We start from the raw sequence: 25565 nt of genomic DNA, 5'->3' as shown, positions 1-25565 counted from the left end.
ATCCACAAACAGGCAAAAACAAGAAATAACACACACACACACAAAAATATCACAAACAATGGACGTCACAACAGAAAACACACAAATACTCAAAACTATTTAACCCCAAGTACCTGCTGCATCGCCCACACATGCAGCAAAACCAGAGAAACAGCGGTACATGGCATCAATAGAACATCAGAAGAAAGTCGCATCATAAAGTCAGTGTGGATGAAGGGTTAGGAACAATACACCCATGAAAAACAAAAAGAAATGCCAAAATATGCAGTGAAGAAGTAGTAAAGAAAGAACGCAAACCTGACATATAAACTTGTTTATATATCAAATTTTTCTGGCCAAAACTGGTGCCTTTCCCATGTACTTCACGTATTAGCATATCAAACTTACTCATTAAGTAAGTTAAGTACTGCACTGAATTGTATTTTTAAGATGCTGCTGTAGCTCTGTTTACATGCATCATACAACTTTAGTTAGGGATTACAAACTTTCACCAATTTAATTAATTGAATGTCACCTATGTTGCAAATCATGGAATGTTTGGGGAATAAGAAACGGATGCTGTTTCTCAAGGAAATTAATTGGGCCACAGCATGTTGAGTAGTAGTAAAATGTGCTGTACTCATATATTAATCATTAACATTCTTATTTAAGATCTAGAAGCTTTTGAATTGATTATACATTATGTTATGTGTAGTCGTGAAAAAAGCTTTAGCAGGAACCTGGGTATTAGTCAGTACACTGAAGCATCTTATCCTCTTTACCTTTGGTTTTGTTCACTGGACAAGATAACCTCAGAATATTTTAGCCATCTGTTTTAACAAAGCTTCCTGCGACCAGTATAATGAAGATGAACATGAAAGGAATTTCATCTTTACTAGTTAATAGGAAGCATTTGGAATAAAAGCACACTCATCAAACCAAATGAGTTGTCTCAGAGACAGCAGAGAAGACAGAGGAAGCCATTTTGGAGGATTAGGACTCACATGATCCAGCACTAAGGAAACTAAAAGCTACTAAAAAGCAAGTGATGAGGTCATGACAATACCACACATCAAAAATCTATGGGTGGGGATGGGGATACGTACTTTCAGCAGCTAGCAGTCCTAGAGATAGCACAACAGGAGGAAAACACCCCCCCAAAAAGAGAGGTGGAGATTAGAGGAGTTTTATGGCAACTACAAATGTACAATTTAACACCTCAATGTGAGAGAATGCCATAGACTGTATATAAAGATGGACAAGGTGAGAGCTCCCTGAAGTGAAGTCACTGCCATCACTGCAGTATACAGCAGGAACAAATCAAATAAAGGTAGCCCTACGCGCTAGATATTATTACATTGATACACATGTACAAACAGTCATTTTACTAGTAAGCTGGTTTTAAATAAGTTATTTTATGATATATAAAAGGGTGTATCTTGGATGATTTGACATTGTTGATTGGCTGTCTGATACTGTGGTTCCACCTTTAGTCAAAATCAGGTTGCAAAATGCATCACAAATCCAGTTATATACAGTCAATGGAGAAAAAGAAAGAAGGGGGAAAAATAGAGAGCTGACAGTGTGAGAAAGCATGAGGGCACAGGGAGAAAAGGGAGGAACAGGGGAAATAGAGGCAAAAGTGGCAACAGAGAGAGAAAAAATGAACAAGCAGCAAAGTCTAAGAATAATCTGCCAAGCTGCTGCAAGCATCTATACTACACAAGTCCACAAGTCTGGTGCCCCACTGCAAAAATAAACTAGTCATCAGGAAGCAAGATTGCAATAGACTGCCAGACTCAGCATAAATGGCATACATGGTGGTATATCTGACTGCAGTGGCTACACAGAGCACTGGGCAGAAATTTGAAATGCTTCGCTCACTGTATCAACTCATTAGATGGTGACGTCACACACTGCCCATTATCTGGTGTTAATGCAAGGACACAAGTGGTTTCTATATGCTGATAACTACTGGCAGGTACAGCCAGCAGTCTTCTTATCAAGGGAAGTGAAAATCTGTGGCAGAGACAGGGAAGTGAGGCTGTTGGCCAACATCTGTCTTTGCTTTAACAGAGGAAGTCCTGCACAGACAGCTGGAAATCACATTAAGATGCTAGAATAGTATGCATGAGAATAGAAACTGGGCTAGAAAGTGAATGTCCTGTTTGTGTTCTGCATGCAGATGCATGCTGATAGATTTCATTTCTGACCTTGACTTGGGTATTTTAAATATGGAGGCACAGCTAAATCTTTACACAGACATCAACTGGTATAATTTCTTACTATGTTACTATATTGTCCTCTTCCTCCTGCCTAAACCAGGATATCTGTTGTGTGATTTACCTGAGGAGGTGGGGTCATCTGAGAAGTCATGTAGCTCCTCTGGTGGGTCTCCGTAATAGGAATTAAACTTGTGACTTGAAACAGCAGCCAGAACTGCACCCTGGAATACAAAGCAGCTATTAGCTAACACAGCTATTAACCTAAGTCTCCATGTTGTGAGGTGTGTGAACATTTATGTGTATATGAGGCCTTAACAGCACAGGCCTGTTATGAATCAAACATCTGACAGTAAATTCAACTAGGTCACAGTGTGGAGGGTGTGACATTTCCTTGTACTTTAATCATGCTGAAGTTACAGATGTGTTAACCATCAATGCTGTGCAGACCTTCAGCTTCCTCCTGGCGTTGAATTTCCTCAACTGTTCAACTGTTTCTGGTAGGTGGATCTTGTAGGCATACCTGTCCCTCTCCTACACACACACACACACACACACACACACACACACACACACACACACACACACACAGATATGTAAGCACAAGTAGTACCTGTAAACACAACAATGAGGATATGAACATTCTCTCTTATGCAGGAACAAATGAAAAACAAAAACACACATGCAGTCACAAAAAGGATGTGAAAGCAAAGCTGTGGTTCCGAGCAGAAGGAAGTGTTACTGAGTCAGCAAGGCCAGTGGTTTAAAGGTGACTTTGAGCTCCTAAAGATTATATCTTTGAAGCACCAAATATCTACATCACACTAAATGTCTGCTTTCCGGTTTTTAAATACCACACATGGTCACAAACGTTGTTCAAGATCAAAGACAATAACCTGCTAAAGATGAGAGATCTTAGACAGAATCAAATGTATGACTGGAAGAAGTGTGCGTTTATGTGATCTTGCCTTCAGCCAGGGGTGGTTGAGGGCCTCATAGACAGTGATTCTCTCAGCAGGATCCAGCATCAGCATGCGCCTCACCAGGTCCTTGGCGCTCTCCGAGATGTGGGCCCACTGGCGCGGGTTCATCTGGACGAGTGCACACACAAACATGCAGAGGAGGACAGACACTTTCAGAAGCAAGTGGACCATTAGCAACCAAGATTACTGCAGCTGTTGTTGCCATGGTCACAGAGTCAGCAATGAGGAGGGTTGTAGGGAACAAATAAACAGTCTGTGTGTGCTCCATGAAACTACATAAAGCTACAATAAATATATATTCCTTATTGATTTATTGAAACCCTTTGGAATATCACTGGCTATGATCTTATTGTAAAGCCAAGGGTCTGCTACTGGTAGAACTCATCATTCATAGATTTTATTTTTCCAAAATGTAATATATCAGTTTAGCAGCACCTTGATCGAAGATACCATAGTGTGGTACAGCAGCATGCACTGCCTGCATCTGCCACGGATCAATATGTAGTAACTGGGTCAAGGATGACAGGAAGGAAATTCATTTTTATATAATAACCTTGGCCACAAAGATCCCTCACTGATACCGAAGACAGAGAGTTGCTCAGATTTTGACCAGACTTGTCTTTCAGTCTCATGTCACTTTTACATAACAAAATGATACATTTAAATGAATGGAAAAAATATGAACCATTAATAATACACTCTGGTGGTTCTGAAGTGATGTAGCATACAGTTCGGTTCTCTGTAACAATGCTGTGTTTGTTCATTATTGTGCTTAGCTTTAGCTAAACAGCACAGCTCTGCTGCTGCAGTAATGAACCCGTTCAGGTCTACACTGACAGGCCATGAGGGGGTTTTGTCAGTCATTTTCTTACCTTGTATTTCCCCTTAATGATGGCCTCAAACAAGCGCTCCTTGGTGCCGTAGAAAGGCAGGCATCCGGACAGGAGGATGAAAAGGATGACTCCACATCCCCACACATCCACCGGTTTGCCATATGGCTCCCTTTTTACCACCTCTGGGGCCATGAAGTGGGGAGTACCGACTCGACCTGTAGAAAGCAGGCAGAGAAAGAATGATAAGCTACAAGAAGATATGATACAAACTATTAACATATTCTAGTTCAGTTAATCTGCATGTGTTTGGGATGTGAGAATATGAAGCTGCTGGAGGAAAACCACAAAAACATAACATGTCTAAAATACCGCTCATCTTATTACCACTCATACATTTTCTTCTTCCAAGTATCCACTTGGTAATAATGTAGAAAGACTTATGATCATTAATCAATTATCAAAAATGATATTCAATTAGCTTTCCATTCTTTAAGTAACTACTTATTTCAGTTTGTGCACAGGAATGCATGTGTGAGTATAAACTGGTGTTTCCTGAGATACAAACTGTCCTACTGTACCTCCAGCTACTAAGCCCGACTCTCCCAGCTGTATTGCTACTCCAAAACCTCCCAGCTTGACTGGAGCAGAGTTCTCCTTCGAGGCCAGCAGCACACAGTGAGGCTACAGAGGAAGAAAGGGGACAGGTCAAATACCTCAACACGATAAATGAGGAGCAATCGCAATAAGATTTAAATCACATTCACACTACCAACTAACAAATGAGAATCTTCACTGATTCTTTCTGCACACATTTCTTTGCAGACTACAGAACCTGTGCAGAGCATTGCGCTGCTCTTTCTGTGCAAAAGTGCAGGACTCTTACATTCAATTGCTGGTTAGTGAACCTCAGTTTCACAATGTGAAGACAACTCGCTAAAACAAACCGCACTTTTATTATAATGCTGACAGGAAGTGGTTCTTGGCTCAGAATTTCATCAGTGTATAATAAGCATTAAATGCACGGTTTCTTTAACAGATTAAAATATGGCTATCACAATTTGTGTGTCATAGAGCAAGGTCTTGAATCAAAAGTGGATAGAAATGAAGTGACATCCGTTTGTTGTGTAGTTCACTAAGAGAACTGTTTTTTCTTTGTTTTCTCTGTAAATTAAAAACCCTCGAATTAGTGGCAATGCTTTAGAACTGTTTGGTTGATAAACAGGATGCCTCTCACCACGTCAGTGCTACTTTAAGGAAAAGATATCACTTTATGATTTTTAATATTTTTGCAAAAAAAGAAGAAACCTTTACACTTTACCAACAGCAGGTTGATGGGGAAAATGGTGATTTTGTCCATTTAAAATTAAATCTACAACACTAAGTCTGCAAAAAGTGAAAGACTTTTCTGAACACATATGTGGGCAATAGTCCACTGTATGTTCTAAGCTACTGTGTATGGTAATAAATGTCCCTGTCATCCTTTTCTGTTTCAATAAAACATTTGTGGTGCTCCACACCAAGTGAAAACATTTAATAAGGCAACATAAGCTGGTGGTTTGTAAAACACAAGGATATTTAACCAAATCATTCAACCTATTATTATTATTTATTATATCAAATTAAATGAACAAATAAATACTCAAATAAGTTAGCAAGACAGAAAACAGGAACAAGTACTGCAGCTTTTTCACTGCAACTCTGGACAAGACTTAGTTTATGAGAGGACTAATATGAGTGCCAAAAAACATGCTTTTTATGCAGGGGGAGAAATCACACATACTACAGGCACCCCAGACTAAATGACACTGATCAGTTCATGCAATATTAAAAATAACCCCAGCTCTGCTAGAGAAATAAATTCTGTCTAAATGTTGCATTCTTGGTGATTAAGCTATTTTGAAAGTGACAATGCAGCGAAGCACTCAAGAGAGTTGAGTGACAGATGTGTCTAAGTGATTGTCTCACTTCCAGTTTTCAAGGAAGGGAGTGGAGGAAGCTGATTGAGGCAGTGCAAGATCAGAGAGATGCAGTGAGAGCAAAAACAATAGGCCCGGCAGATCACATTCATACAGATGAGAGTTCAGAGAGGGGGTGGAGAGGCTACGAAAAAGCTTTTCAATAAGGAAATAAAGAACAAGGGCCAATACAGAAAAAGACAGAAGACAACCTGAGAACAGAGAGCTAAGAGGACGGAGCTGCAGTCTGCTGGATTTGTGACTCATTCAGTGACTGAAGAGAAAGGTGAAGATAGCAAACGAAAAGTGCTAAGGACAAGGACTGCTGGTTTTTAATTGCATCTTACCATGTATGTAACAAGTTTTATATAACAAGCCATTTTTCAACAAACTGCTTCCTGCTTTTGAAGTTTGATGGAGGAAAATTCATGCTGAACTACTGTGCTCTCAAACCTTTCTGCACACATTTCAGCTGCACCTGTGCTGAATCTCCTATGGAAGGAATATTGATGGTGAGTGGTCTGCTTTAATTCATGAGTGTACATATTTATGCATCTAGTTCTTCTTTTTTCTAGGCTTCACCATGATACTGTGAATGTGGAATGTATGCATTAAATAGGCATTAAAATTAACAGCTCCCACTCGTACAAAAATAAATCTATGAACTAAAGAAAACTGTTGTTCTGAGGGAAATGTGCACAATTTCCAGAATATTCAATGTCCTACTTCTGGAGCTCCTCTCTCAGAGGGTGCTGCACCTTTTTCATGGTATTGCATAAATTACAAAAATTTCCATTTCACACTGAGCATTACATTTGTGACCTTTACACAACCCCCAGCAACTCACATATTACTCACTAGTCTGAGCATTACTCATAAAATACAGTTTCACAGTGAGGACTCTCCATTTGTTCTTGTCTTTAATGTTGGCTGATTAAGATCTGCTTTTTCATTGTATTTGTTTAGTGACAGACAACGAGCTGATTGTTCTTTTTTATTCTTTCTCAGAGCCTGATTCAAAAGCCTGAAGTCATCACTACAGAGACACAATGACCATGTTCTCCTCTGCCTCTTCTTCCTTTTTAACTCTTTCAGCCTCCACATCATCGAACTCCTCTCTTCCTGTCTCTATTTTGATGTCATCCTTGTTGCCAGTCGCCACTCTTTCACCTTCCTTCACTTCTTCAAAGGTCTCTCCAAATGAGACTACCTGTTCATTTGATGACACGGCCCTTCGTCTGCCGCTGGTAGTCCTCTACTCCCTGTTCTTCATCTTTGGGCTCATGGGTAACCTCTTCGCCCTGTGGGTGTTCCTTTTCCTACATTCAAACCGTAACTCTGTGCGAGTGTTCCTCATCAACTGTGCTGTGGCTGATCTGGTCCTCCTGGCATGTCTGCCCTTCAGGGTCTTCTACCATGTCAATGGAAACAAATGGGTATTGGGATCTGTAGCCTGCAAGCTGGTGGGGAATCTATTTTATATGAACATGTACATCAGCATCACCTTACTGGGCCTCATTAGCTTGGACAGATACCTGAGGATAAAGGGAAAAGGCAGAGCACGGAAAGGCATTAGGATGAGGATGTGGGGGCACAGCCGGCCGTGGAGTTGGGTCGCCTGTGGCGTCCTGTGGGGTTTGTCACTGATGGCGCTGGTGCCCATGATTGCAACAGCAGAGGACAAAGAGAACAGTGACCAGTGCTTCCAGTACAAGCAGCGGCGCATAGCCAAAGGGAAAGCCTACTTCAACGGAGCGCTGGTGGTGCTGTTCTGGCTGGTCTTCATCATGCTTGTGGTCTCCTATGCAAAGATCGCCTCCCAGTTGCTGAGAGTGTCACGGGACAAACCAGACCTTCCCAATGCACACAGATTTGAAAGAACAGCCAAAAAGTCCTTCTTTGTCCTCTTCCTGTTCACCGTGTGCTTTGGGCCCTACCATGCCTTTCGCCCTGTCTACATCTTCTCCCAGCTCAGTGAAACTGTATCTTGTGAGTACTTGCAACTGGTGGACCGCACCAATGAGGTTATGTTGTTATTCTCTGCTTTCAATAGCTGTTTGGATCCTGTCATGTACTTTCTGTTATCTGGCTCAGTACGCAAAACTGTCCTCCAAACACTTGGACGCCGACTTGGCAACCGTCTTCTCTTCCTAAACGATGCGACATCTAACAGCTCAACAACTGAGTTCAGACGGCCGTCTGTGCCTAACTCTGCTCTGAACACCCCAAGAAACAGTATCTGTGTCATTAACTGCACCGTCCGCCGCACAGGGCTGACCATGCTTCCACCTACTGGCCAACAGTGATCACAAGAACGAACACTGGAAAAGTTAATATCTGATATTTCTAACTTAGGCTGAACTGGTTGATTCAAACAAATAAACTGTCTCTGCACACACTGATTTATACTGGCTTATGTCAAACAAAAATGTTTTTGTAACTGTTGAGCTATTCTTACTGTGCTGCCTTCAGAACATCTTTATTTAGTGGAAATCCTTGTTTGAATTCTAGTCACTGTCTGACTTAAAGACTGACAATACAGTATTGTTTGAAGAGATGCACTTTTGTGACTACTCTGACATCAGCAACATTTCTGAAAATGTAAATGTGTATATTGATAATAATAGAATGAGTGTATTTGTTAAAAAAATTAAATAAACACCTGTAGAATGAATATGATCTTGTCTCACAGGAAGAAAACAGATGCATAGGCAGACCCACATACAGACCTAACAACAGGTCCATGCTGTCAGCAGCTCAGTCTCCTTAGGTACACTGTACTAAACAATAACCTCCATCTTTAGTCAACTGTAGTACATCTGTCAATTTAACTTAAACTTACAATGTACTTTCTAACTTGAGATGAATGTATTAAAAGCTACACGTATGCAGGATTACTCCGAATAAGTTAAAACGAACCCCTACAGTAATCTGAGCCAGGGATGACTCACCAGCGCACACAGTTTGACACTTAAAACAAGGCTGTGTTCATCCCTGTGTTGTCAAACGGCTGGCATGTGGACCAAGGGCCTGGTTTCAGGACTGCTCCATCTGGTCTTGCAGTGTTTGCCGCCTGTGTTAATCCTGTTGGAATCACTGGTTGATGTTAATCTGACTATCCAGGTCAGCGTTTGACATGCAATACAACCTTTCATGATTTGGGGCTTGATGAGATTAGAAGGCGGGTGGTTGAGACTGAACACATGATCAGTCGAAAAGCCTAGACTGGAACCTTTTATAAAGAACAGATGTCAGAAGGACTTGTCTGTGGTATTAAGCATATTTACTATTCTTGTTATAAAAAGGATAAAAAAATTTCCTGCCCTTTGGTAACAAAAAAGTGATACATTTGGTGTTTTCACTAGTCTGGCACACAGTGAGATCTCACCTTTACATCACGATGAATCACATTGTTGTCGTGGCAGTACCGAAGTGCTTCTAGAATCTGTCTCATATAGTGGCTGCATGAACACAAAAACAGAAGGGGGAGATCATTTAGGGCATCCAATAAGTGATACTTATTTCAAGCTTTATTCATATTTAAAATGTTCTACCCACAGTTTCCAGACTGTGTGTCATACCTGGCCACTGCTTCACTGTACACAAACCCAGCATCAGCTCTCTTCACGATTTCAAAACACAGATCTGCTCCATCCATACTAAGACAGTGAAAGGAAGAAGACATTAGAGCAAGACAGAGATCACAATTAGGCTTCTACCAGTTAAAGATAAGCGTTTACACACGCAGCTCTCAAAGCAGCATTTAAAACAGAGTGCATAAAACTTTGTCCGCTCTATGACGTGCTGTCCCTGGGATAAACACAAAGGCACTAGATTTTCTTTATAGCACTCTTCATGCAGTACAGTCTCAGAGGAAGCTTGAATGAGGATATGGGAGAAGGATTTACAACACAGAATCCACACAGACAAAATTAATTAACCAGACAAGCTGATCTGAAAAATTGTAGGGTAGAAATACAGAGCTGTTCTCTGACTCTCCAAGGTCTGACGCTTTCAAATGACAGCATTTTAGTCATCACAAAAACAGCTTTCATTTAAGCACTTGCCAATCAATTCCCTTTATATTAAAAAAGGCAAAATTACAAAAATTACTACTATAGACAAAAAGAAGGCTGAATGATATTTGAAAATATACAATTAATACATGATGTTTTGTACAGCCTAGATGTATTCAGATACATACCATCACAAACCAGACATCTTTAACACCTCACTTCTCACCTATATTTTGTGTTTCCCCTCAGTAAATCTATAACCACAAAAGCGAGGGGGCTGGTAGTGTTAGCTTAGTGTTACCAGCAGTACCAACCTGTCAAATTCTGGAAAATGTACTCTGTGGTTGTTAGATTTAGTACATTACTGAGGTCACTACATACCATCTACTATATATATGTAAACTGTATAATAAACTGTATAAAAAACTATAAACTGTATCTTGCTTGTGTAATTGATCAGCCACTGTGCTGGTAAAAAAAAAAGTCCCCTGCCCTGATTAGAGCCACAAGGCACAAAATTAAACCCTATGAAACCCTGTGCAGCAGCGCTTCCAGGAGTAAATAAGGACAGCCAGCGTTAGCTAAAGAAAGCACTATGTGTGACTCAATTTTACACTAAAGAACCAGTTTGACTCTTATTAATGTATGGTCGATTATGTCATAGAACTAGGGGTTTAATTTACTTTTTATATGTATTTCAAGTCTATTTTCTAGATCTGCCTCTGATAGACTTACAATTCAAAGACCATGTAGAGCATGCCATCTGAGCTGTAGGTTTCCAGCAGCTCCACAATGTGAGGGTGCTTCAGCATGTGGCAGATACTGGCCTCTCGCTTCAGGTCTGCCAGACAAAAATTAGACAGAGGGCATGGTGAGATACACCAACCGTTAGTGCATTCCAACATGATAATACTTTACTTAAAGTACTTATGCACATGCATAATTGCACATTCACTGTTGACTACTGCACATGCTGCTCCCATGTACCATACATTCTCTTATTATATTCTTATATATTTTTATTATATCTCTGCATTTGCTGCTTAAAAAGCCTTAGATTTTGTGTTACTTATTTATCTACGTATATTTCATTTGTATTGTGTGGTATTCATGTGGACGGCAAAGTAAGAATTTCATTGTACAGGGAAACACATTTCCTAACTGTGCATATGACAAATAAACACTTTGACGTATGTGAGGGGAGAATTAGATTAAAATGTTTCTAATTTTTTAATTATAATAATTTAAAATAGTTCAGGTTATCCTCCCTGGCATTGGTGATTTGTTAAATCCTTTCACAGTCCTACTGTAGGTGGCAAGTTAAGGAAACAAAAAGCAAGGAGGATGATGCCCAGCACGCCACCTTCCTCCTCTCACACCTGAACTACACCACGAGAGGGAGCTACAGAGCAGTTCATTTACAGATAGATACTGAGAAAATAAAGTTGTCTCAAATGTTGAGAAAGCAGAGAAGCTAGTTAACAAGCTGGTAACAAACAGATGCAGCCCCATACCATTTTATTGTACATTTAAATGAACATCTGGCATGCATCAGCTCACACTGCAAATACAATTGCAACATTACTCTGTGAAATGTTTCCCTTTTAAAGAAAACGAAACACACATTGCACAGAATGACCAACAACCAGCAAGGCAAGCAGTAAGACAGAGATGCAGACTAATGCCGTTGAGCTCCTCACTCCATAAAAACCTAATTTACACACTCTACTCCCCATCAGCAATTCTACTGATCTCTGTATGTGTGTGTTCATTGTGTTGTGATAGACCAGCATCATTATGCAACTCAGAGAAATGACACTGTCCCCTCTACAGAGCCTCCATTCTAATGTTCCGTTGCTTTCATTATTTCTCTGCTCTCTCCTCTTTGCACTCATCCTCAGCCCATCTTGTTGAGTATCTATTCTTGAACTTAACAATGCTGTGCAGTGTCTGCACGGCAGTGAGGAAACCACTCAGACAGAGGGAGGGAGCCAGAGAGGCCTGGAACAGTCTGAATGAAACCAGTGGCATTCACGAGGCCAGTTCCACATCACTTCTTATGTGGAAAGTCCAGCCTGCATTAGGCTTTGTGATGCGATGTTAAATTATTTCACTCTGAACTTTGTTATATGATAGATTAAGGGAAAGGTTGAAAGTTTTAATACTGATTGAGAATGCTAACTTGCTAGCTTGTAGCTCCATCTCCTTTGCCTTCTCAATCACATTGTACTGATGCAGATTCTTTCTTAATAAACTCAGGTTATGTGATCTCAGAAAACCACGTTCCAAACTTGACTACGCTCCAGTTCTCTTGGTAAAACACTCTGAGCAGCCACTTGCTTATTTCATCTTGTCATCAGATATACTGTGGGCAACCTAAATATGCTGGGTGCCACTGACCACTGGATGAAGCATGCTAGAAGTAAGAGAAACCTTTACATTTTCACGAAATTACACTTCGTCTCAGGGTCATAAAAACGTAATAACAGCCAAATGATTTAAAGCATACACTTTGGTTTGGGAAACACTGGTTCATATCTTCACTTTTACTGTTTCTCCTCCCATGGGTCATTTCGTCGTCTTGCTGTTTTTGGCAGACAGACTCATTTCTGACTGGACCTCACAGATGGCACATATTGAACGCCAACATTACCAACACACACCTATGATCTTTGTCTCCATCTCTCTGTGTCTCTCTTAGGCACGCACAGGGACCTTTGCGTGATAAAGCGCAAAACCATATGGGGAGAAACGGCAAGCATAAATATGCCACACATGAGCACATTACAACCTAACCAAACAGTTTCAGTGTATTACTCATCTGGCTGCAGCATGTGTGACATTATGCCTCATTTATTTGAGTGGGAGAATTCCATTATACACTCTGTGTGTACTTTGGTGTTTGATATTTAAGGCAGTTCCTTTGTTTTTGCCCATAAGTCAAGGCAGGTGGGTGGGGTTGGTATAACAGCACAGAGAACTGTTCACAAGACAGTTAGTTTTAGATTTAGTTTTGTCCTGATTCCGTTAACCCCCACCCATCTGGTGCTCCAGGCGAACAACAGCAAATGCTAAGAGTTAACTGTAGCCACAGTTCAAATCAGGTCTGCTGTGTTGCTCACCTTCTGTGCTGAGTCCAGGGCTGGAGGTGAAGCTGGCCACATCGACAATCTTTACAGCAAACTGCTGGCCCGTGTCCCTGTTGATGCAGCGCCTAACCACGCTGAAGGGACCCCTGTAACACACACACAGATGTTGTTAGTCACAGAGATCTACACAAACATCTGCCCCTGCATGATTTCTAAAATTAAAACACAGAAATATTTCAGTTAGCATTTACCAGAAACACATGGACACTTAATCATTTGCACACGACCACACAGAGCCTGACCTAGTGTAACAGGCAGAAACAACACTATTTCAGAGAATACTGTGGATTTCCAATGGGTGGTTAGCTACACATCACAGCCTCCATGCTCATGGCACTGGGAATTATAGAGCAGCAGTGTGCAGCACAGCTGTAAAAGCTAAAATAAAAGCTATATTATAGAGACCTGAGGTACCCTACAAGGTTTATTTATAAGGAGGTAGCAGCTATTGTAAGGTTGTGTTTCCTCACCACTGCACTGGGCCTTACATATGGAAGCTATAAGGCATGTTTTCCTGTTCTTGGTCAAGGTTTTATTTGGCTTACTAATTCAAAAAGTACAGTTTCAACAATCTCAACTGAAATATAAACTGCTTAAGCTTATATGAACCAAATATCTGGATAAAAAAATATTATTTTCTATCTGAATAAATAAACAATTGAATCATATTACTACTTAATTGATGTTTAAGAGTCTGTGTCATGCTTTTCCTTTATTTTCTGACTTATCTACAATGTTGCAATTGTGAATTACCATTTTAGACGTGGCCTAAAGCTCAAAAAAATGAGGTGAATGTATGGTCTGGTATTTCTATGCAGAAACAACTCAGTTAATACACATCTCGCAAATTCTCACTTGCAAGACTTTTTTTTCTAACAAAGTAGTTTAAGTCAGTTTTCCTTGAATGGGCATAATCTACAGGACGTTGCACGTTCATGTGAGCTTGCCTGACATCCACCGGTGCACCCACCCTATTGGCAAAATGTTATATTGCCTTGTTTGTTATTTTTATTTTCAATAAAGCTTATTTAAAAAAAAGACATCCACCAGTGCCATTTTAAAAGCAGAATTTTTCGACTGCGCCTGGTTTTGTGGATATATTTTACCTCCTGCTGCTGCACTGTAACCAGAGCATGTGGAGAAAAAAATATATGGCCTGATGTTACTGCATGTCTGGGAATGTTCCTGTACAGGGACTCGTTTTACCTGACTGGGTCTAACCTACAAGCAGCCGAGCTGTGAAGCCTCCTGCAGCGGTGAATGAACTATCCTCTCATTTTTAGGAAGAGGTTCTCTGGTTTTATCATTCTGAAATAATTACAGACTATTTGGAGCTATGAGGGGTGCCGAGCTAATCTAGAGGTATCCAAGATTAAACATTAAATGGCTGGAAACAATTAAAATGAGCATGCCATGGGCACTTTAAAGTTGTGTCTCAGAGGTTGATTGAGTCAAGTCAATCAGCAATTCCAGTGTTTCGTCATTTCCTGTATATAGTTTTTTTGGGGGGGTTCCCCCCAAATAAATTTACCATCACCCAAAAAAGTCTGGCTTGCATTCCTTTTGTGTTTCCAGTATTACATCATTTTTAAATAAAGGGATTTCTTGTCATTTGTTAAAATCCTCCTCTGTGATCATAGTTGCTGTTTTTAGTGGACTAGTGTTAAAATTATGTTTTATGAATCTCTCTACTTATTTCAATAAAAATAATTTCATGTAAAATAAACCATAACATGCTTTTTGTTTAAATATTTACTACTAATCAGAACTTTTCTTTTAGTATTTTTCTGTTAAACTAACTGATTATATAGTCAGAGTATTCATTACATTTCTGCTTATAACACACTGGTTTGTTGTACCCTGGACCTTCCTGTGGGCCTTCTATGAGTATTTGCACACCATTAACACCGCACTGACTGGCACCCATGAACACACGGGTCAAGTATAAAACATACCTTTACCCCCTTAGTCTCGCAATTGCATAAGCTAATTCTCTCTGATTATGCCAAAGCACAAAGATTCAAAACCAGTATCATCTTTATTTGCAAAGTATGTTGAACACAGAAAGAATCTGATTTTGTAAGTCAACCAGAAAAATATGCTCTTAAATAAAATAAATACTGTATATACACATTGTCAAGGATGAGCTTTTAGATATTTACAACTTATGGCACTGGGTGCGTTTGCTATATCATGTACAGTGGTTATATTTACAAACTATTGCACTGGACAGACAACCGTGGATTAACTGTTCATGACAGTGATGGCATAGGAGAAGAAACCGTCCTCGTGTCTGATGGTTTAGGCAAACAGTATTCTGCTGTGCGTCCAGAGGGGAGGAGTTCAACGGGTGTGTCCAGGATGTGACGAGTCTGCCGAAATCTTCTCTGCCCTCCTCTTGAGCTGTGAGGTGTGCAGGTCCTCCATGGATGGCAGGTTTGCTCAGATGACTGTTTCTGTGGTCCAAACTGTCCGTTGGAGTGTGAGAATTAAAAAAATAAAATAAAATTGGCGGGAACAGACACTGAAAGCTGAGACATTTGCACATTTTCAGTCTCTTGGACCACTGAGGGTTACACACACGAACTTCATGTTACAGCTGTCTCTCTCCCAAGTCTACAATTCTCAGATGCAGAACCAAGGCTATTGCAGACACACACCTATAAAACTAACAAAAGCAAAGCGGTGGTGGCCATAAACATTGTTGGTTTAACAGATTTATCAAATGAACCAACAGCAGTAAAAGCTATCCAGTTTAGGCACCTGTGTTTGCTGTCAGGAGCTGCAGATGATTCGCACTCACATATGTTATAATGATGACCAGACAAACAAATGCAGGCAGCCTGTGGAGCCTGGCCATCTGACAGAACTGTAAAATACAAAACTCCTCCCTTCCAAGTCCACAGGAATCCTGCTTTTTGATCTGACAACCCCACTGACCTTTGGCCTGCTGGGCTGATGCACTGTAGCAGCTGTGTTTCCCATGAAAAAGAGGGCCGCAGAGATGGGTTTGCTGTTTGAGTGCTTCTGATGACCTTGGCCCACACTAACAATACTTTCAGATATGTTTGAGCAATGAAGGTGTGCAGGAGGTTAAGTCAGAGGCTGCAACCACATGGATACAAATGATGTCGTGAGGGTAAGACCATCTTGGCACTGATCTAATGAGTGTCAATAAAACTCCTTACCACCATTAAGCACTGAGGTGTGGTTAAGTGAACCTGCCAGATTTTATACATCAGCCCCATTTGTTCTTGGCTGTCAGCTAAACTGAGGTGCTTGGAGAATCAATTCACATAAGGGGCTGTTTTTACAATAGCTCTGTGTTGCATATGCAAACGGATTGAAACTGTTATTTAATTAGAATGCAATTCATCGCATCATCTGGAATAAAAAATTAAATGCCCACTCAGCCATGTACAGTAGCTATTACAGAGGCATTAAAAGAGATCAAGTATGTATAAAGTCGGAGAGAGGGAGTGTGTGTGTGTGTGTGTGTGTGTGTGTGTGTGCCTGAGCGTGAGGAAGCAGAGAGGCTGCATATACAGACATCAGGACAGCCGTGCTGAGTGGGCTCATACAAAACACCCACACATGGTTCACATCGAACAGAGGCAGTCATCAAACATTAGTCTGAAGTGGCAATCTTTCCAGCCTGCTCATTTCAATCCTCTGCTCCATGTAGTCAAAGACCTTGTTAGGTTCATTTTAAACATCAATGCTGGCCATAAGCCATATTTCCTCTCAGGTCTCTGTCCCCCAGGACACATCTGTAGCGGAAGGCTCAACATCACCAGTACTGCTCTCCTGAGAGCAACCATATTTGCTTCAAACAGCATTTTGCTCTATAGCCGGGGCCAGCCACCCGTCTGTCCCAAAAAATTTGAAAGGAAACTGAAAGCTCTAATAACGAGGCAGGTAAATTGCACCTTATCAAGTCTCATCATTGTGCACATTATCATCAGTGGCAAACAGTGACAAGCCTACACCAGCAATTTACTCTACACCATCAATTAGCATTTTTTCTGAAACACCTAACTTTATGACTAACAAGACAATGCAATCAACAGTGAATGCACACAAATGATCAACAGCCCACAAAGTTGGAATTAACATAATTTGTGTTAGTTTGATGTGTAAGGAGATTGTGTTTTTAGTGCCAGGATTCCACAGAGTGTTAAAAAATAGGTGTGTCAGTGCCAATTCCTATGGGAATACAGAGCTGACAGCTATAAAATTACAACTTTAGACATATGTGCTCCGAATGGGTGAAAAATAAAGTCCACGAAAGTGATTCCAGCAGATTAACTCCATCATAAATGATGTTTGCAAAGCTGTTAGCTGTTAGTTTAACAAAGTTCAGTGCTGCTCAACAGGAGCCTGAATGTCTAAGAAACAACAATCCATAGTGCGTCCTTATGCAAATTAGGGAAGCAACCCTTCAAATATTAGTTGGGATATTAGCATTCAGGTTGCAAACTGTAATTTAGAGCAGGGATACTCTCAGGAGGTTCTAAGTCAAAAAAGTGGCAGAAAACTATTTCCTCTACAGAGAAACCAGGTTAGTTTCAACTACCTTATGCAGTCTGGCCTTGCAGTCTTAAAGACAGCTTCAACTTTACATGCCCATTCACAACTACTGATCTGCTGTGTGGTGGAAGGCAGGAAGTGCCCCAGTGAAGTCTAGGAAAAAAAGGCTGCCCTATACAGTATATTGCCACAAATATCACAAGCACATTTTACATGAAAGATCTTTGCATCTAAGTTTTCAATGATGTGAATGTATCTTTCTGTTGGTAGCTTCAGTTACAAAGCAGATGGGGAGATGACACAATCTATAATGTGATACTTTATTGATCCCAGCAGGATTTCGGTGTCTTGCTTCAGAACACTTCAGCTGAGTAGATGCTTGCTAAGCTGGGGGCCTGAACCCTGGGTTTCATAGCTGGACAACAAGGGATGGGTTCCGATAGCTAGTTCTATTTTGGACCTAGTTCCAAGTGGGTGACAAGGGATGGATTCCTGAAACTTTATGCCCAAATGAATCCGTTATTGAACCCGTCATTCACATTCTTTATTTACACTCTTTGGCTTCTTTGATTATAGAGATGTAGCCAAAAAAAAACACACACACAAACTGGTGATAACTTAGTGACAACTGTTATAATATACATTATGGTATACATATCAATATACCACATAACCATTCTGAAATCAAAGAAACTGCCGCCAAATGTAATGTGTAGGAGAGTACAAATAGAAAAAGGGGGAACTTGTCCTTTGTTTAAATAGACATCTAGTGTTCATCATGCTGAAGTGCGAACTTAAGTTAGATATCATAATGTAAGAAGGATGAGTACTCAGCCTCAGTCTGGTGTTGGTGTGACTCATCTGATCTGTCACAGAGCAACAACCAGTTCACCTTTAGGTAAAGTTCATAGTTCAGCAAAATATCAGCAATTTACTTCACTGATATTCACAGACACAATTGCCTGATGTTTTAATGAAGGATATGTTAACAGTACTTATTACACTTGCATCAGTAAATTAAATTTCACTTATAATAACACACAAATCCTAAATGTTTTCTTCCTGTTATGTCTCCATGATCAGGGCTGGATCAAGGTGAAAAAGAACTATTAAAAATTCCCTGAATAGCTGTGAATAATTTTACCCGTGTGAAGCTAATGAAAACGTCTGATTTTTGACAACTAAAATTTACCTTTCATTGCTTAAAATTAAGAAAAACTAAAGCTTCTAGTGCTTAAAGAGTTTTGCCTTTCAGTACTGTAGCACAGCATTTTGTGTAAGATTTGCAAGCTCTGGGTTGCATCTAGGATAAACTATCATTAGTCCTCTAAACACCATCAAACAGAAAAGAAAATTTCAGATTTAAATGTCACCCAAGCAATTTCATTATCCAACTCAGAATAAGCCAGGGGACTGATCACTTCATTGGTTAGAGCGAGTCGCACATCCCAATATCCTTGGCTCTAATGAGCACCCCAGGGCTGAAGTGAAGAACACTGTGATGCTGATAGTGCTTCTCAACAACAAAAGTCCAATTCAAACAAAATCACAACAGAGAAAATGGATTAAATTGCTTCAGTGCTTTGTCATCACCTCAGCCAGAACCTCAAAAACAGGCCTGTGGTTATCACACTCCTCACAACATATCATCACATACTATACACATATTGTGTATGAGCACAGTTCACACGGCCTGATGTTAATACAGTCAGGGGTTGAAGTGACAGTTCAATGAGCATTCATATGAATGGGCTGTAAAGGAGGGTCGGGCTGGATAATAGGTTTTATGTACAAGGGTCAGTGAGACATGCTATGCAATAATATGAGACATCTTCATGACAGCTCCTACATTATGGCAGGAGTTAAAGTACATACCTTTCACCACAAATTTATTAGGAATTGCTTCATTTCTCCCACACTTAATTATAGTAGTTTTTCAATTACTGTGGCCTGAACCAACACTGATGATACATTCACCTCAGTGCCTGGGTTTAAAAAAATTCATCAGAAATTTCATGTTGACTGGATAATTCTGAACTGACAGGCAAGTCAGCAAAAATTTTGAACCTAAATTTCAGTTTTGCTGGAAGAACACAAACAACCCAAAGTAATGAGAACCTGTCAATCCATTTAACCCAATAAATGAACAACTTCTCAAATCTGGCTATTCCACTATGTGACAAAATAGCCTGGCCTCTGTTAGAAAATGTAGTTACATGGAAAAGGCTTTTAATGATGGTTTCCTGTGGCTATTAACATTCTGAGCTATCTGCCATACTTTCCGCTACCTACAGTAGTGCTGACATTAAAACATGAGGTTCTAAACAAAGCAGGAGATGGCAGAGTGCTGCAGTCAATATCTGCTAGCATTATTTCTATCCTTAGCCTCAGGGCCATCCCATTCCCAACTCCACTTGCCTCCATTGATCTGCTTCAGCCTCCCTTCCCCTCCCACCTCCATGCTGAGGAAAAATGACTCTCCTGCTCCCTTCATCCAGCAACACATCCCAGGACACAATACACTTGATTCATCAAATGCAGTTTCACAAAAGAATTGTCAAGATACGAGGGATGCTTCTGAGCTTTTCTATGACACAAACCTGGCACCTTGCTTCTTTACTAAAGCTTAACTCATGTATTACTCTACTAATCTTTCAAGAGTGAATGACCATACCTTAAAGTAGGTTCAACACCCTCAAGCCACATTTGCAAATACCGTCATTCTGTGTGTTTGCTACTAGCTGCATGGAGTACCAAATGGGTCGGGGTCTCTACAGTACATTTTGGCTATGAGGGCAGCCTGGATGTATGTACAAATGTGCCATTCAATGCAGGCCTCTGACATCAGGAAATAATGTTGCTATGAAGGGGTGTACTTTGTCTGCAACAATGTGAAGGTAGGTGGTACATGTCAAAGTAAAATCCACATGAATGCCAGGATCCAATGTGTCCCAGCAGAATACTGCCTCTGCTGGTTTGCCTTCTTCCCATAAAGCTTCTGGTGCCATCTCTTCCCCAGGTAAACCACGGACGCTCACCTGGCCATCCATGTGATGCAAAAGAAAACATGATTCATCAGACTAGGCCACCTTCTTCTGTGGTCCAGTTCTGACGCTCACATGCCCAATGTAGATGCTTTCGGTGGTGGACAAGGCTCAGCACAGGCACTCTGACCACTCTGCACCTATGATCACCAGCATTAGGGTTTTTAAGCAATTTGGAATCAAGCAAGATAAATTAGAATAACGAAACATTTCATTTATAATTCACAAAAGCCAGTGAATTCATCTGTTCATGGGACACTACTGGACCAGCAATCAATTAACAACCAAGGCAACAGGAAGCCTCGGGATAAATACCAAGGTCTGAGAGTCTGGAGAGACTGTACCACTTTCCTCTACAAACTGATCTTTAGGCCTCCAGTAAGTGAAGCTTGGGGAATAGAGGAGCCTTGTCTGACCACACAGAATTAACAAGCACATTGTGGCAATTTAAATAGAACACTGCACCTTTGCATCTCATGGTAAATATAACCACTTGACTGTTGTACCATTAAAAAAAGCAACGTGTCGTCCAGCAGCCCCATTGAGTGTTCTGACCAGCTAGCCAGTCTGCCTGTAACTGGATGCAGGTGTGGCTACTCTCAAACCGGAGGATCTGAAGAATTAAAATCCTGTGGGCAAACTATTATTGATGTGCAGCTGAATGATTCTTACACAAACCCAAACTGACAAACAAAAATGAGAACATATTTCTTCAAAAACCATAGTAAACAGAATGTGCATAGACATATAAAACTTGAATTCTTTTCAACAATAAAGTATTTTTAAAAGAGGTAGGGGGCCACCAAGATCTATTCTACGCCACACTTTCAACCTGTGAATAATATATATGATACATATGAATAATGAATACATATCTGCTACACATTAGGTTGTGTAAATTGGTGTTCCTGCATGCAGATCATGATGTTAAGCACATAGTTTGAGTCTTAATAGTTAAAGTGTGATGTACTTTCAATGGCCACCTTATCTCACCCACCCAGTGAACTTTCCCTTTGAAAAACCTGTGGGCCTGCACATAAGAACCACCTTACAACTCAACCATGGTACTTGCAGCTGTGTTTGTTTGTGGTAAAAGGTAGGATCATGCAAAACAACCCATATAGCCAAAAGCAACAAACAAACGAGGGAGTGGACATATAATAAAATACTTACTTTCCAATCACCTCGCACAGCTCGTAGACATCCTCGAACAGCACGTCGTCGTCCGCCATGGTCATACAAGCAAACGAGGATGCTCTCCGCAAGATATCCCACCCACACGGGTTTGGGAAGAATCAATGATAGCGTTTTTTTCTTACTGAACGGGGTTACTTTTGTGCCAGACTGCACAGTCCTGGTGATTTAAACTCCCCGATGTCAGTGACGGGAAAACCAGTGGCCACTCAACAGTCCAAGTTAACCGGCTAGCCACATTAGCTGGCGTCCAAGGCTGTCACTCTGCGGCCCCACCTTCTCCTGAGCTACGCTCCCTGTAGGCTGGCTAACCAGCGAGCTAGCTAAGAAGACCACAGACCAGACGCCAGGGCGTAGAGATTTTCTCACTCGTTTGCAGAAAAACGTCACTCTTTGGTTTGTATCTTACTGCCAGGTACGGGACTTCCTCAGTAGCATCCACAGACACTTCCCGCACCGACCAAGAAGCCCTCCTCACCGCAAGCTAACGGGTCTCTTAAAAATGGTTGGCTAGCTCGGGTAATATGAGCTAACTCTCGGTGAAACAACCGGGGCTCTTATTGCGGTGTGCACACCCAGTATATCACAGATGGCTTATCCTACCGAAAACGTAATGTGGCTGGACTGCAATATGTTTCAGCTTCCCGAACCCAAATGGAAGATCTTCACGTTCATGTCGACGTCTGCTCTGTTGCATATACCGTCTGCCTTGTGAATGTTGCAGTTAAATCATATTTTCAACACAGCGAACCCTTCATCCGCCGTTGCTCCAGATCCTACAGCTCAGATGCTGGCTGGCTTTGACTGGCTTCTGCTCTGACTTCCAGAAATGCCAGGCTCCTCCCTCTATCGTCCAGGAAAGTGGTCCGGCCAGAGCCGAAATGGCGCGAGAGAGTGCCCCTTCATTTGTATGTTTGCGTCGGTGGAGCCAACATGGCAGTCAACGGGGACCCGATTTAGGCGTAGTTTCCTCATCTTTTTCAACGGTTGCATCCAGTGTATCCCGCGCAAGCGTCGACTATCCAAACTCCATCACCTTACGTCAGCCTTTTCTCTTTCTTATCTCCATCCAGCTTATTCGCCTTTAAACTGTCCTCCAACTGTAACTCACATACTGACTATCAGCCACTGATAATCAAAAAGGGACAGCTCGGTGTCCATATTAGGCTGTTTCATTAATTTCATAATGGGATGGTGTCATATGTGTATTGTAATGCTCTACTATGGACATTGTGACCATTTAGCACAACTAACTACAACCCTTTCTTATATGAACTTGGTAACGTTTTGGCAAAAGGCTCTGGAGAACCATGATAAAGTCGATAATAAATTGTATGATTAATCTATTTACTTAGCCCATCTGATCTTTCTGCAGGTGCGGGACAGGTACATTTCCTCAGATGTGAGAATACTACTCTTGCTGGAATGTGTTGGAGATGCCCCGAAGGAAAGCAATCGTATAGGCTACATCTCTATCTTCTATTATAGTAACCTTCAATAACTAGTCTACATTTCAACACAACATAAGTAACCCCAAAAGAACTGGGAGTCAGTTCTGTTTATAGAGCAAAGCATAAAATATATAAATATATTTTATACCATCAGTTTATTATTGAGCAGTGGTATAAGTTGATCCATTTTAACCTCTTTGCTGTAAATTGTGTTACATTTTCTGTGAACAGTTTATCATTTTGTACAATTTTAAGAAGTATGACTATAACATAACTGTTTGCCTGTTTATTTGGTTTATTCCGTGTGTATATATATTTTACAAAGCAAGACTACCACTAAAAAGGCTACGTGAATAAATATAAAATTTTAAGAAGGCCTCCATTCAAACATAAAAAGTAACTGACAAAGACAAAATTTTGAGCTGGGAGACAAGTAAATGCAGAGGTGAAGTCAGCTGTGCAGATGCTGATAAACATATGTCTGATGCCTCTAGAGGCCGCTGTTCTTTTATGGTACCCTCAGCGGTTTCCATGGCACTGCATCCCTTCTGCTCACACATCATCTGCGAGCTTCCCCCATTGGTCGAAGCCCACCGACAGCTACTGATAACGCTATTGGCTGTTGATGTGGTCATAACACTGTATGTATGGCAGTGTATGAGCTATTGAGCTATCCATTCATTAGTACTTGCTAAATCTACAAATGCATGCACATATACACACAAGCTCACATTGATATAGGGTAAAGGTAAATGAAAAGACTAGAAACATTAAATATAGAGCAAAGTATATAATTAGAAAAAGAGAAAAAAACGTAAAAGAAAGTAGAGAAACACCATACGTGGAGGAAAAAAAGAAAAGAGCAGTTTCCATAGTAACAGGGAGGAGAATGGTTTTGGTTGCATGTGAAACTGGCAACTATAGTGAAACATGCACACACACCCATAAGCCTAGACATTCACTTGTTTTTGCCACTTGGCAGGACATTGGAGTTATTTACATTCATCCCCATGTACACTTAGCCATGTAACTAACACCTACCTTATCCTTAACAATAAAGAAATAAAAATAATACTAATAATAATAAGGGGGAAAGCATAAATCCTAAAATGTGATGTTTATCTTGTGGGCATGTTATTGCCAAATGGAAGGTTAGTTCCAATAATGTGATTAAACACATAAGCGCATGCACACACATAAATATATATAATGGTATATTTGTAGGTAGTCTAAATGTATACAGTACATGCTCCAGATTTTTCTCCCTTTGTTTATTTCCTCTATCCTTCCCTTCTAAAGCTAGTTGGCATCAGCCCCAATGGTTTAATCAGCCCATGCTGTCTTGTCATAAAACTGTTGTTGTCATTCCAGTGTGTACAATGTTTTGTCGAAAAATCAATGCCAAGTGTATAATACTGTATTATAAATTTAAACATTATCTGTTTTCACTATCATTATCTGGTTTAATTTGAAATAAGTGACAATTGGCAACATCCCAACAAAGCATGAAGAAAAAAAGTCTGGGAGCAGTTCAGTCCAGAATAGTGAGACATTTAACAATTGCAGCCACCATGAGGAAAAAAGAAAACAAATCTTGGACTGTCAGCTGCTCAGGCTGAAATACAAGATTTTACATTCTTCTTTATAGGTAGTAACACTCAACATCCAAAGACTGAAATGAATGTTAGACTTAACTCAAACACTGATGGTTTTTGTATTCTATTCACTGCCTTTGCAAGGGTGAAAAAATAGTATTGGACTTATTGTATCTGTTGAAATGTGGTAATGTAAAATACATTTCTGGTTGGGTTAGCATTAATAGCATAACAAAGAAATTAATTATTGTTTTTGATGTTAAATCAGACTACCCTGTCTATAATCACTTTTTTAATAAATTATTTTTTACTATCTATTATTTAGTCCTTATTTATTTTCTTCTCTCCCATTTTGTCGCGGCCTTTTAATTTTTTCCTTTATTTAATAGGCAGTTGTATATTATTGAACACATTTTATAATCGCCTTACTTCGAAAAACATTTGTTAAAAAAAATTACGAGAGCCCACTTTTTATTAATTTTCACGTTGCTATATTATGCATATTATATATTATGCATATATATATATATATATATATGCATATATAAATACACACAAAAAGCCCCCTGTACGCGCCACCCATAACAAACATAACAAGCACAGCAGCCCCACAG

General features: G+C 40.3%; 2 protein-coding genes across 2 annotated transcripts; one reads left to right on the top strand and one right to left on the bottom strand.

Moving 5' to 3' along the window:
- Nucleotides 1–20: 20 nt before the first annotated feature.
- On the bottom strand, nt 21–23173 carry LOC109973237 (peripheral plasma membrane protein CASK). Its single transcript, XM_020622663.1, has 11 exons — nt 21885–23173; nt 13111–13223; nt 10724–10829; nt 9554–9631; nt 9361–9433; nt 4596–4698; nt 4057–4232; nt 3170–3292; nt 2652–2735; nt 2326–2425; nt 21–1103 (listed from the first exon to the last, which is right to left on the bottom strand). Exons 1-11 carry the CDS (start codon nt 21947–21949, stop codon nt 1060–1062), a joined length of 1065 nt encoding a protein of 354 aa, XP_020478319.1. The 5' UTR covers nt 21950–23173; the 3' UTR covers nt 21–1059.
- LOC109973236 (probable G-protein coupled receptor 34) lies at nt 6038–8978 on the top strand. The gene is made up of 3 exons (XM_020622662.1): nt 6038–6322; nt 6445–6484; nt 6981–8978. Exon 3 carries the CDS (start codon nt 7022–7024, stop codon nt 8276–8278), a length of 1257 nt encoding a protein of 418 aa, XP_020478318.1. The 5' UTR covers nt 6038–6322; nt 6445–6484; nt 6981–7021; the 3' UTR covers nt 8279–8978.
- Nucleotides 23174–25565: the final 2392 nt, after the last annotated feature.

The sequence above is a fragment of the Monopterus albus genome, unplaced genomic scaffold (assembly GCF_001952655.1).
Source record: "Monopterus albus unplaced genomic scaffold, M_albus_1.0 scaffold285.1, whole genome shotgun sequence".
NCBI lineage: Eukaryota > Metazoa > Chordata > Actinopteri > Synbranchiformes > Synbranchidae > Monopterus > Monopterus albus.
This window is presented reverse-complemented; position numbering and strand designations above follow the sequence as displayed.

Excerpts from the sequence above, each read along its gene's own strand:
- LOC109973236 (XM_020622662.1), top strand. The coding sequence starts at position 7,022 with ATGACCATGTTCTCCTCTGCCTCTTCTTCCTTTTTAACTCTTTCAGCC.
- LOC109973237 (XM_020622663.1), bottom strand. The coding sequence starts at position 21,949 with ATGACCATGGCGGACGACGACGTGCTGTTCGAGGATGTCTACGAGCTG. Across the intron at positions 4,233-4,595 it reads GTCGGGCTTAGTAGCTGGAG|GTCGAGTCGGTACTCCCCAC; the intron begins GTACAGTAGGAC and ends TGCTTTCTACAG. Across the intron at positions 2,426-2,651 it reads ACGCCAGGAGGAAGCTGAAG|GGTGCAGTTCTGGCTGCTGT; the intron begins GTCTGCACAGCA and ends TTTGTATTCCAG.